The sequence below is a fragment of the Symphodus melops genome, assembly GCF_947650265.1.
Source record: "Symphodus melops genome assembly, chromosome: 13".
In the NCBI taxonomy this organism is placed as follows: Eukaryota; Metazoa; Chordata; class Actinopteri; order Labriformes; family Labridae; genus Symphodus; species Symphodus melops.
In genome coordinates, this window is record NC_136703.1 from 20260148 (window position 1) to 20273694 (window position 13547).

The window sequence follows — 13547 nt, forward strand, 5'->3', positions numbered from 1 at the left end:
GTACCAATCCAAACATAGCACAGAACACAACCTATAGATCTCCAGCAAGTTTTTACACAAGGTTACCGTAAAGTAGGCTAAAGTAAATATCTTGACCGTCAAACGTTTCATTGGTTGGAGGTCTGCTAACGTCCACTTGTCTTTTATTATTTTCCTTTCAATCTTGTGTAAATTCAATTGGAGGTTTAATCTCTCAAACTCATCCATCTTTTCACTGTTCATTCATCCATTGTAGTGTTCACTTGCAAAGTTAGAACAGACTGTCAGAATCAGTATGCAGCTTCACCTAGAACTCGGATGAAGTTTGTTTATCTCTGAGGAATGTGGCCACAGAAAGAAAGTTCATAGTATTTCCTTTTACTGTCACGAAGCTAAGCTAAGCTATGTAAGCTAAGTGTCAAGTTACATGCCCCGAGTCCCCATGTCTATTAAACACTGATATGTCGTGGTTTTGACCAGTCCCTTTCCCAGTTTAACAAACCGAAACAATGCGATGTGCTTACAACACTAATTTGTTTATGTCAATCAATGTTGTTGCTAATACTGTTTTAACTAATAAGAAAACACAATTAATAAACCGCACGGCACAATTCATTACCGATTCAGTTGACTGTTTCTTAGCTAGCCTAGCTTATTTTGCTAACAGGGCTAGCTCCAGGAGAGTGACAGTTTACTTCATGAAGTGCCAGGCAATGAATATGTTGCATTTTGTACCACTGCAAGTGTCTATTTGCAGTTGCCAACATTGGAAACACTGACATTCAAAGCTATATTAAAGAGGTGAATAGCGACCTTGTTCAGTGAGGCAAACTCAGGAGACAACTAGCTTAAACCGGCTACTCAAGGAGGACACCTTGTGTCAGCAGTAGAGGTCAAAACATTTGGGTTTGTGGTAGATTTAAAGTGTCCTGATTTGGAGGTAGGACAATATGGTCATCGTATACCTCATGCCATCTTCCTTTTATAGTGAGGTTTACAGCACACTGCTGTTCCTAAACTCCCTCATTCATGCCCGGGGCGAAATGAGTGAAGAGAAGTAAGAAAGGAAAGATAGAAATGGTTATGAAAGACATTGGAACAGAATAAAGGGAAGGATAATTGTTTATAAAATATTAAGATGACATGATGTGGCTTCATTTTGGTGCAACTGGACTTCCCTCTGCACCATCCGAACAATTACACAGACGTGTTAATTTACTCTGAAGTGCTTTACCTGCCTCTTCAGCTCTTAGATAAAAGGTTTGACGTCATTTATTTTGCATGCAAACTCATCTTTTTGTCTCGTACTATTAGGTCTTTTGTATTTCTGTTTGATATCTACTGAAACCTGCAACAGTATTTTGTTTACACAGTGTATTTGTAATACATCTTCTCTGGGGACAATCTGCAGTGTGATTCGTTGAAGTTGAACTTCTCTGGCTCTGTTGGCGCGTTTTATTAAGAGTGGATCCAAGCTGGGGTTTCCACTCTCTTATCCTCCCTCTCAGGAATTTATGTACGGAATATTGTTTGGATGCATTTTATGAAAACATAAATTCGCTCATGTGTTTACTTGAGTTTGACAGCAAATCTGGGAAAGCAGGAATGCCTTACGAGCAGAATCTAAATACTGTTCCCCTAGAGATGAAATTCACTCAGTAGTAAAAACCAAAAGAACAGCTGTTAAAAAAGTCTGTGCACTCCTTAACCTTAAAAGTAACAAAATGTCTAAGCTGCCCTTCTCTACACCTGTCTGTCTCTCCATCGCTGTGAATCGACGTGGAAAATCTGCTTCGATCATCATGGAGTCATGCAGAGGTCGGCCTGCATGATGTGCCGCCTGTCATGCTTCTGATGAAACTTGGCTGCTTGGTATGATTATCACAGACAGATATAGTCCTCTCTGTAATTCTGAGAGACTCTCATGTTACTAACAGATCTCTGTGTCAGATTCCACCACAGGAGGACAGCTGAACTGATGGCCTTGAGTCGGCTCACAGGGAAACCAATTTCCTTTCATACTGTATTGTATTATCTTGTTAAATTCACCCCTGGCTGCCTTATCATCCCTGCGTCACTTCTGCTTCCTGTTCTGCGTGTCCTCTATTTTTATCTTCTTTTTGGAGACACTAACAAATTGAATATCCTCTGTGTGAATTTCCAGGTTGCACATAGATAGTAGGAGGAATTAGGGCAGAAGATCAGGGTTTCAGCAAGCAGGTGGAGGGAGAGCAGTGTCAGTGGAAGAGGGAATGAAAGTCAATCCCTCTGAATCCAAGGCTAAGACTGAGTGGAGAGCGCCTCACTTTTGCCCAATAAGGTATGGAATGCTGAGACACCTCTGCCATGTGATGTGAAGAAGCAAAGCGACTTAGAGGGAGAAAAGAGGGGTTGGGGGGGCTGGACCGTCTTCCTGCGAGACATTAAGCAGCACTTTGACTTAAAAGAATCGCTGAACACATGCTTCACAGCCATGATTGCCGTGCAGCTCAAAATATTGCATCAGAGATCTAAGCTCAGCTGCCTTTGAAGTATAACTCAGGCTTTAGGCGAGGAGGAAGCAGGCTGTCAATATGAAAAAATTACACTAACGAAGATTGAACATTTAAATGATGGTGGGCGGCTGAAGAGTCTGACTTACTTCAAATCTAGAAGCATTTTATACAATCATCCTTTTTACCCTCCCCCCATAACCAAAAAAAAATAATTTAAACTCTTTAATGTTTACAATTACTCTCAAGGGATCTCAGTGTAATCACTGATCAGTGCTTATCATCAAATGAACTGTAAATACATGGTACAACAACGTATTAAAAAAAACCAATTAGTATCTTTTGGCTCCATCTAGTGGCAACAAAATGAAACAACAGCAGTAATACTGTCATCAAGCAACGTGTCTGTGAACATTTTTTCTCCGCTCTGATTGTAGTAATGTTTCACATACCTGTGAAGTCTTATAGTCTGAACCTTCGACATCACAGCAGCGTCGCTTCAGTTGCTGCTTTGTAGTACAGGTTGAACAGGCTGTGTCTTCAACAGGGTTCTGATTTTCATCTCTCCGCCATCTTTCCCCGCCTGCACATCATAAATGAAAGTTCACAACAGGATATGATGCAGTCTTTATGTTTTGGCATCTCATTGGCAAAGACAATATTGTTAAGTACAAAGAAAATGTGTTTTTTATTCGTGTCCCTACTCCTTAATAATTGTCATTTTCACTGTTCCGGTGCACCCAGAACTTTGGTCTCCTTAGCAACAAGACATTGGTACCGAACATAACAAATCACAAATGTAGCATTTTAAAAGTTGGATTTCGCAATTCCACAAATGGATTCGCAGTAATTCGACTTCAAAATTGGAAGGACCTGTTGGTGTACCAGTGTGAAGGAAAGGACGGATTTAACGGTTAAGATCTCAGTATTTGAATACGTGTTTGGGAAAATTAATCTGGGAGGAAAGATGACTGGGGTATGGGATCAGTTTTGGCAGCTTTAAGGTAAAAATAGACTCTCTTCTGTCTTTGGCTTGTTTTTGTTAGTTTTGTTATCTCGTGACTTTCATGTTCTGCCGAAATGCTCTGTAGTCTCTTTGATACAAGATGGGCAACATTGTTTTAAAAACTGTTAAAAGCTCATAAAAACTGAAGTTGTAGGTTGTAATACATATATTAAAGGACTTGAACAGAGTTAGGCCTATGACAGTAATGCAGTCAGTGTGACCTGAAACATGAGGAATTGAAGACATACTTAAAAAGATAAGAACCAATCAAACATACACACATAAAAGGTGTTCATGTCTCTCTGACCTCGTATAGTGTTGTTGCAGTAAAGAAGGCCACAGGATCCATCAGAAGAAGAAGAAAGATTTGATGTCGGACACTCAGGGAGGGTTTCTAACTTGTGTTCAATGTTTCCCTGCTGTAAATACATGAATCAGACATTTTCAGATGAATTCAAAATATTCCACTTTTAAAAATCAGCTGCCTTATCCACTTTCTGCATTAATGTCTCTTCCTAACCTCATCTATTTTGCTCCACTTTGGACTGATCTCCGATGATTCCTCCGACTCTGTCAGGCCAATTCTAACTCTCCTGTCATCTGTCGAGCTTTTCCTCAGACAGCACCTTTCATCCAGAGTGTCTCCATCTTCAGTCTGTCTGTCCTGACGAGACAGACTGATGGTCTTCTGAGCCTCTTTCAGCTCTGTCAGAGTCACACCCTGCAGGATCACATACAGCTTCATAACTACCAAACTGTCACCTCTCAATCTGAGAAAATCTGAACCTCTGTCAGCTGTTTGTCGTTACCTGTGTGGACCTGCGGGTCTGTCTAGCATGACGAGACTTTGCTTTCCTCTGAGACTCTGCTTCTTCATCTCTGACCGGGGTCAGATAAGACCTGGATCAGTGGAAAGAGCAAAAAAACAAGAAAATGTGAACATAATATTTGCTTTAACAGGGCTAAAACAGGACACTGGCACAGATATGTAGACTGAGGGTAATGGATATCAGATATCAGAAATCAAGTCCAAAGGAGACAGTAAAAGTATTAAAAGACACAAATCAGACCTGAATAAAAAGGCCAAAGACAATCTGAAACATGGTAAAGTTTACATTGTGTGCACTACTGCTGATTCAAAAAACTCAGCAGCAGCTCATTAAGTTATCATTCTTTGAACCATTTTGAGAGCTATTATTTCTTTATTTTACACAAAGAACCACAAATACAAATCTCCTGCCACAGCAATCCCAGGAAACGTGGTATAGAGACAGGAGGTCTACTGAATTTTAAATATCCGACAAATAGTAAAGGGCATAAAGTTCTACGAGTAAATCCACATTTGAGGCAACCTTTGACCCCCATTCAAAACAACCCTTCCCATTCACACACAGCCCAACCGTCACATACTGGGCTGCTAGAAAAACACCTGAGCCTTCATCTAACGTGTGTCTGTGTTGAATTGATTACTTTGACAACACTTTCAATACTTTGATCATTTTCTACCACACCTGTTTTAGAATGATACAATCTCCGTTATTCTAATAATATTATGCAAAAGTACCAATGATTTTTTTTAAAAGTTTTTCCAGATTTGGGGTGCTGGTGTCCTGGTGGTCAGTTTGCTCGCCCCATGTTCACGGCTTACACTCCTTTTAAAGCGAGCAGCCTAGCTTCTAATCCAACCTGTGCTTCCTTTGTCACAGGTCATATCCGACTCGAATTACAATGAAAAAAATCGACTAACATCTAGAATTATTTAATTTTTGGATTTAAAATGATTCCCTGCATTTACATTGTGACTTTAAGAGCTGAGCAGGATTTCTGCCACTGATTTACAGAGACACAGAAAGAGCTGAGCAAGCATCCGAGGAGAGGCTCATGTTTTACCCAGAGAAGCTGCCCCTCCTTTGCTTCGCTTTTACCGGTATTGATCTCTCTGTTGTGGAGTCACCCTGAATCCTCACTGAGAATTAGTGGGCTGGGTAGCAGCACGCTCTACTATGTGGTGAACAAAGCATAGGAAATGGGCTCCATGACTATGCACACTTTAAAAGGATGATACCGCAGAGGAAACAGTGAAGTAGGAAACCCCAAAACAAGTCAATGCAAGCTGTCGATTCCTACAAACATTAACTTATATAATCACAGTACAATTAGGATTTATGCACTGACAAATGTAAAATACAAAAATCTGCAAACCACATACAGCTGAACGCTCCTCTTTAATAAAACAACGTTAATATCAAATAAACCAAAACATTTGCTAAGAACAATACCCTTCAGCAAATAATTACTCAGTACATAAAAAGCTAATCCTGAGATCAAAGAGCATATTCTCAGTCCCAAAAGCAACAAACAAAAAGCTCACATTACATTAGTTCAAACAGGGCCTGCAGCACCTGAACAGGGCACAGTTGTACCACATTAAGATCACACACAGGACCAGGAGCTTTGCCAAACTACAGGCTTGTCAGAGTGAAAACACATAATTGGCGAAACAAGAATCCAGGAATAGAACAGCACGGCTAAGTCTTTGTGAAACTTACCTGGGAACAAATTCCTGCATGGTCCCTGTTAAAGGTCAGAATGAGGCACTGAGACACTGCAGCAGTGATGCTGAGTGCAGAGGCTGGGCCGAATGACTCTGTTACCGGCAGCAGAGAGAGAGAGAGAGAGAGAGAGAGCGAGAGAGGGAGAGAGGGAGAGGGAGAGAGAGAGAGAGAGAGGGAGAGGGAGAGAGAGAGGGAGATACTTCCTGTCCCATGTGGATGATGCACAAATAATCAATTCAGACTTTCTGTCTACTGAAGCCTGATGTAAGCAAACCTATTCATGCTTCATTGCAACTTAACATGTGTGCAGCAAACACATTTCTGGATCCTGGTCAAAAGCATAATGAACAACCTTCTAATAAAATGTATGAATATATCTAATATCAGGATGCTGTAATCTTCTGCAGCCAAAAGAGTGTAAAAAATGACTTAATGCATAAATTCAGCATAATTACATGACTAAAGCAGACATCTTTTTTGGCTCTTGGGTAAGAGCCTATTTACCATATTTACCTCACCTCTGACCTCACACTCAGGTTGTACACAATTCATACTAGAAGATATTCTATGAATGATTGGTTCATAACACATACTGAGTGCAGACATTGATCGAAGTTTTCACGAATTTACAACAGCTACAGATGAGGGATTTTCATCGTTTCTTTTTCAGAGTACATGAATTATTAATTCTGTCAGGACCTAAAGACAATTTCAAACAAAATCTTAAAAAGTGTTTTTGGAGAAAATTAGGAAAAATTAAAATAAGCATTCAGAGCCAGTACGTATTCAATACTGTATCTTGTTGCTCCTCACACGGAGTCATTTAGGAGGCAGCAAGCTCATGGCAACTTGTAGTGTATACTGCATGTCAGTATCAGCACAGTATATAGTAACTCAGAGGTGAACAAAACACTGCAATGTATTGAGAAGAAAACAAGCTGTTCTTTGTGTACTTTTCTGTTACCCTCTTACAGACTGCAAGAACTTTCCATCAGAAAATCACAGCAGAAGATCTACGTCCTGTCAGAGATTCATACTCAAGTCACCAGCAGGATTTACACAAGGGCCAACTGGACATTCAGAACCAATTCTGTAACAACTAACCCACCTTTATGGGGGTCTGTTTAGAGCAGCCTCCTCCTCTGCTTGACACAGCTCCTCGTCGCTCTGTGCTTGTGTTGTGGTCTACGTTGTCAGTTTGACACCGTGCAACATGCCGCACACACCTCACACTCAGCCGGCACACTGACAAACACACCTCACTCCTGGTGTAAGTGGTGGTTACTGTTGGTACATTTTGTATAAAACTTTTGCACTGTTTAGTTCAGCCATCTGACTCCCTTGTTTCAGGCCTTAAGAGCCGGCTCATGACAACATGAACACTTCTCTTGCTGCAGGGTGGCTTACAGGAAACATGTTTAGAAAGCTCATTTCCGTCTCTCAAGTTCTTCACTGAAGGACAAGGATCAACAGGCTGCCGTATTGGCCATGGTTGCTGTGTTTCATGAGGATAAATGGTGATCCACTCTAATAAACACCTGCTTGATCCGCTAGCGTTCAGCTCTATCTTTTCCCAAACATCTCACTGTCCTACAGTCCTGTTACAAACTGTGTGCACTGACACGTTCTCTCCATCAAGTCAGGTCCATTGAGATTCCATTCCTAAGTGAAGATCGAGACTTAATGCAACAAACTGATAGCATAAGCAAGCTAACTACATGCGGCAAGGTAAAAGTATCTTTTAATTACCCCTTAAAACATCAGGCCCTGATTGAATGGTCAAGAGCAGGGTCAAATCCAGTGTTGCCATTGGCTGATACTAAAGACTGAAAAGTCTTCATGGATGTAGGCCATTAAGTACATGTTGAAGTGAATAGTTTTGTATATTGGTCAATGAATGTGCACTGCTATCAGATAACGGCCTAGATTAGCATTCACTTATACAAACACGACACAGACACACAAATCTACAAAGCCTATCCACCCACCATATGCAGCCCATTTCTGCATTTGCTTTTGTTTTCTAAAATGTGTTTTTGACTAAAGTTTCATTTCTGTACATGCAGCGCTTTTGATACGTTGTTCTGCCTTTTTCCAGCACGTTTGTGTTTTTGCAGTGTGTCTGTGCCGATGCGTTTGTTTCGTGAGTTTGCATTTGCTTTTCAATGTGCAGCGTTTCTGAATATGCTGCACGTTTTTCTAACTGTATTTTTCTAACGGTTTTCCACCATACAAAACAAATTAAATGCAGCTGATAAAACTAGTCTTGGTAGAGATGTCAGACGTTTTAGATCACTGTAATTTACAATACTGCACACCTGTAGTGAGCGCAACAAACACAAACAGCCATAATTAATCAACCAAACGTTCATTATTTTAAGTACTGAACATACTTAGAAAAGTAAATAAAAAAGTACTATCAACTACAGTGTGTCTTATACATTCAGTAATCTCTTGCTTTTCTCATTGATGCTTCGTATCATTTGCTTGATCTTCAGTTGGCAGTTTTGCCCGTGTAAACAACTCAGACACGTTAAGTTGGAGTTTTCTTTTCTTCTGAAATAGTCTCATAATGCATTTCAGGCAGTTAGAAAAAGAAACATTTTAATGTCACCAAAACAGGCATTACTTATGGCTTTAAGTGCTTAAAAAAAACAGTGTGTGCATTGGCTTCTTGTCATGTCCTTGGCCTTTAGTTTTCCAGTTTAGCACAGACTTATGAAGAGTGGAAAAGGCTCTGTAGAAAGACGCATTAAGGCTTCTGAGGTTGTTATTGGCAGGTAAACCCTGAAGTACTTATTTAGCAACATAACAGCCATCTCGTAATGTGAGGTAAAGACTTCAGCATAGTGACCCTATGTCTTCAGCCTTTCAAAGAGCGACCATATGATGACTACTGCACTGAAACAACAGCAATCAATCGTGCCTCCCTAATAAGCTTTTGTCTTATTGTAGAGTGTGTCATTAAAATGGAGAAATGTCCCATTCTGTGTGCGCGTGAAAGTTTGTCCATGGTGGGATTGATTCCAATGTGTTCTGTAAAACACAACAAAATAAGAATGTTAGGAGAGATACTGATCATTTATTATGTTTTATCAAGTGCATAATGTCAAAATTAACTACACGTGTGCTTTGAATATAAATCATACTTACATTCATCCTCTTGTATATCACTGTTTTCTAATGGCTCATCACCGTCATCTTCCTCCTCTTCAGCTGCTACATTTTCTTCCTCTTCTAACACTTCCTCCTCCACATTAGGTTCAGGTATTACCTCCTCTTGAACGTCCTCGTCTTCAGATGCCGTATCCTCCACACTTTGTTCTTCTTCTCCCGTTTGTATCGTATCCTCTTCCACCTTTTCTGATTCGGAATCAGACTCTTCTTGCTCCGTCTGATCCTCTGTCACTGCCTCATCTTCTTCCGAAGGAGCGGTTTCGTCTGTCACGGAGTCCTCCTGCTCGACAGGAGCTTCTTCCAGCGCAGCTGCTCCCGCTCCTTCCTCTGCCTCGTCTTGGTTGGATGCTTCTTGTTCTCCCTCTTCCTCGACATCCTCAGAAGGAGGTGCCTCTTCCTCTTTGGTTTCTTCTCCTGTTTCTGCAGCTGCGTCTTCATCAGCGGCTGGAGCTGTTTCTTTCTCAGGCTCAGCGGGAGGTTGACTTTCTTCCACCAACTAGGATAAGAAAAAGCAATAAAACAATTTAGATAATTTCAGAGCAGACGGACCATTCACGTGTCTACTATCTGACAAAAAAAGGACAACAAGTTATCTGGATAATCGTAAGCGGAGAGACCTTGAAAATCCATCAGAAAATCCCTGCGAGGTAATTAGCTCCTTCAAATTAATGACAAGAAACGGCTCCCTGAAGGCACCCGGAACAGAAAGAGTAACGAGACCTTGTGTGCTGATTTAATGTGATATGGTATGTCAGCCACTTCTGCCATTGTATTTCAAATATAAATTGAATGATACACACCTCCAAAAACAGAGTTTTGGATATCTATCAAGTCTTTTGGGTGCTGGGATTTTTTTTTAAACTTTTTTATAGAGAAAGATGTGTGATTTAGTGCAGTTAGTTCTATACTTAAAAGTTTCATAAATCTAACTTTGACCAATGAATGAGGTGAAACCAAAACAGCAAGTCAGTCCTATTCTATGTCCATCTTGTGTGTTGGTTACCTTGGTAACCTGCTTCTGTATGTTCTCCAGCTCAGCCCCGAGTCCAGAGTGCAGACTGCGGGCCGCTGAGTTCTGATCCTGCAGACTCTGACGTACCGTATTGAGCTGCTCCTCCACGTTGGCCTGCTGCAGCCGCCGGGACTGTTCACTCTCCAGCAGCTCTCTGAAAGACGGGATAGGATAGGATTTTAAGTGTGGGGAATATAACTGAATAACTATTCTGTAGAAACATGAAGCAGTGAAATATTGTAACAAATGACCTCATTCTTTTGCCTTCTTTGAGACTGATATGCAACATAGCCTGTGAACCACATTTGTATGTTGGTATAAGCTTGAAAGAGTGCCGACTTACAGACAAAGAACGCTTTGAAAATCATCACTACAATAGAAGTGTTTACACAGGTCAGGCCAATCTTCCAGTGTGACTATGAGGCCTACCAGCACCCTCCCACAGTAACACACAGACAGTGGCAGCCAGTGCGGCTTTGGCAAAGTCAACATTAAGTTATGGGTCACAGGAGGTGAGCTATTTCCCTCCGAAGCTCCCAAACCTGCAGCTTTTTCCACGACCTACCTGACAGTAGCCATTTCTTGCGTGCTTTCCTCCAGCTGAGCCTCATAGGCACCCAGCTGCTCCTTCAATCTGAGCACCTCTGCCGCCTGTCCGTCCAGGGTGGCACTCAGTGTGCCGACCTGTTGCTCTTTTTCCTCCAGCTTTGATTCTGCCTCTCCCAGGCTCCCTGTCAGAACCTCCACCTTCTCAGACAGCTCGGTGCTCAGCGCGGCAAGGCCCTCCACTTGAATCCTCACGACTTCAAACTCCTCGCTCTTCCCCTTCAGCGTGCCCTGCAGCTGGCTCAGCTGCTCCAGAGACACGGTGGCTTGCTGCATCTCAGCCAGGCGGGTTTTCATCTCGGTGTGGAGCGACAGCACCTGAGCGGGGAGGTCGGACGTTCGGAGCTGTTCTGCAGTAGCCAGTGCCATTCCCACCTGCTTCTGGGCCAGTGTGTAAGACTCCTCCAAGGCATTCAGGCGGGTCTCCAAACTCTCTGAAACGGGCTGCAGCAACAATAAACACAGTAGGAAGGGATCAGTCAAGCTGGCCATTATAAGTGACCATCATTCTCACAGAGATGAAGCATTTCATAAACTCTTAAAATCTGTGTAAAGGGATGCTGAACTAATGAAACTGTAAAAATACAAAAAAAAAAAAGTCTCTTGTTTTGATGATGGTTGTGATTTTAGAATCATTTTAGTAGACTCAAACTGTCAAAGAAAAGAAATGGTTTCCTAATGCTGTGCAGATCCTTTACATAGTCATATACAGGACACATCTAATAATGCAGCTCAGCGTTATTATATGAAAACAAATTCCATTTGCTTCAGTAGGCCTTCAACTGAGTCACTGTTTAGCGTTTACCAGGAGTCAGATGCAGGGCCAGTCAACCAACCTGTAAAACTTTTTGCAACTGCAGAGGCGAGTTTATGAGGCGACTGCTTGAACAAGAAACATGTCTGTAACAAGACCGAGCGGGCAGAGCGCTTCACATGCAGTTTTCTGCCACATTACATGCTTGAACGCACCTAATGTGGAGTCGCATGATGAGGAAAGAGGAGTGAAGAGGGCATGTCTTTGTCTTAGATAAGTTATTGGAAATAAAAAAAAAAAATCCTGCTCGTCTACCTACAGTGGCCTGCAGCAACTGAGAAATAGCTGACATTTCTGTGGGCTTCACAGGAAGAGAAAACTGTGCGTGAGGCAGCCATGAAGTCAGCATGCATGAACGTCAGTTTTGCAGTGACATAACAGGGTTACTTTACCCAAACTGACACAAAACTTAAGAGATCTTCTTTAAAAAAAAGTAGTGCTTAGAGTATTTACAAATTGGCACAATTGCAAAAACACAGATCAACATGTTTGTATTTGATTTCTCCGAGTATCTTTTAGATGGATTCAAAACAACCTCTAAACTAGTGTTAGGTATCAGACTAAATTTAGCCCTGGCATACTACACAGCCTTGTGTATTATTATTTTGGCAGCATCCTCCCCCACAGCCCTGGAAGCATTTTTTCCACCACTGATATTATAAAACACACACTTTACCACAGAGAACTTCGGATACTGATAAGAATGAAGAACGTGTGGAACAATGACAAAGTCAGTGTCCCTGCAGTAGTAGGTCAAGAATAATCCTCAGTACAAGCGTCAGCAGCTGTCTGTGTGGATGTTAGAAATAGCTGCGTTTTGTGCTCACTCCAGTGAGACTCTTGGCATTTGGAAATCTGATAAGAGGCCTGCAGCTCCCAACTTTCCTTACTTGAAGTGACAAGGTGGCAATGTGGACTGTGTGTGCGTGGAGTGAGGCCCTCACTATGTTTTAAAGCTCTGAAAGGGTATTCATAAAAAAAGGGGGGTAGGCCACGAAAGGGGGGCGTCTTGGGCACTTACTGACTGCAGACTCAGTTGACAAGTAATCTCACAGGAAAGGCCAATGTATTGGTGGTGTATGCCTTACCTTACTACTTGACTGCCGCAGTTCTTCGTGGGAGGACTGAAGCTTTACTATTTTCATCTGCATGCCCATGAGATTGTCTGTTAAGTAGGTTAAAGTTTGGTGCTGCTGGAAACAGAACCATGCGCCAGTAGCAGCACCTATCACAATCAAAAGAAATAACACCAAGAGAAGAGCGTAATTGTTCGCTCCTGCGCGCACTTCTGGCTCCCCGACGTCGCTTTTGAAAAAGTTATCTTCATGTTTATGGTTGTTCTTTCCTTTCCGATGCTTGGCAGTCATGTTCTCCCCACAAAAGGACACGGTGTTCTGGGAAGGCAGAGAGGTGGTTTTAAAGGAGCCGGCTGGTTTTAAAGCTCGTGAATCAAAGAGTGCACGGGTGGCTTTTTTTTTTTTTTTTTTAATTGAGGCTACACAAAAAAATCGACCCGGATTCAATCGCCGCGCAATAAAGTACCGAGAAGCTGCAGCAGCGAGTTACGGATGAAGAAGAGGTAGAGAGGAGAAGATGAGGCAGGGAGGCGTGGAGCGTAAGAAGCGCAATCACCCATTCAGGAAGAGGAGGGAGGAGTGAGCGGTGGGAGGGTTGATCCTCCAACTCCATGTGCGCTGCTGTCATCTAATAGAAAACCTACACGTACAGCTGCTCCGTGCGCTCCGTGCGCTATTTTTTGCTGCTGCTGGGGTCCATGCATGCAGAGCTGCATGCGCCCTGCAGCTTTAACACACCTCTGCCATAAACCAGCATGGGTTTTTAAGACGTGACGTGTGGCTGATTTATTGTCCTTATCAATCAATTAGCCCTCCAAGTTTCTTCATTG

At 42.1% G+C, this 13547-nt stretch overlaps 1 protein-coding gene across 2 annotated transcripts; it reads right to left on the reverse strand.

The window, feature by feature from the left end:
• Positions 1–8619: 8619 nt before the first annotated feature.
• On the reverse strand, positions 8620–13320 carry LOC306834391 (uncharacterized protein). 2 transcript variants are annotated; one of them, XM_079360268.1, is made up of 5 exons: positions 12730–13320; positions 10787–11271; positions 10213–10375; positions 9186–9705; positions 8620–9068 (listed from the first exon to the last, which is right to left on the reverse strand). In XM_079360268.1, coding segments are annotated over exons 1-5 (1449 nt in total). In that variant the 5' UTR covers positions 13009–13320; the 3' UTR covers positions 8620–9066. The 2 variants fall into 2 exon arrangements, with proteins under 2 accessions (XP_079216394.1, XP_079216395.1); XM_079360269.1 differs by having other exon boundaries at positions 10309–10375; positions 12730–13319.
• Between the last annotated feature and the right edge of the window lie 227 nt (positions 13321–13547).

Excerpts from the sequence above, each read along its gene's own strand:
- LOC306834391 (XM_079360268.1), bottom strand. The coding sequence starts at position 13,008 with ATGACTGCCAAGCATCGGAAAGGAAAGAACAACCATAAACATGAAGAT. Across the intron at positions 11,272-12,729 it reads TGCGGCAGTCAAGTAGTAAG|CCCGTTTCAGAGAGTTTGGA; the intron begins GTAAGGCATACA and ends TTGTTGCTGCAG. Across the intron at positions 10,376-10,786 it reads CAAGAAATGGCTACTGTCAG|AGAGCTGCTGGAGAGTGAAC; the intron begins GTAGGTCGTGGA and ends CCCGTCTTTCAG.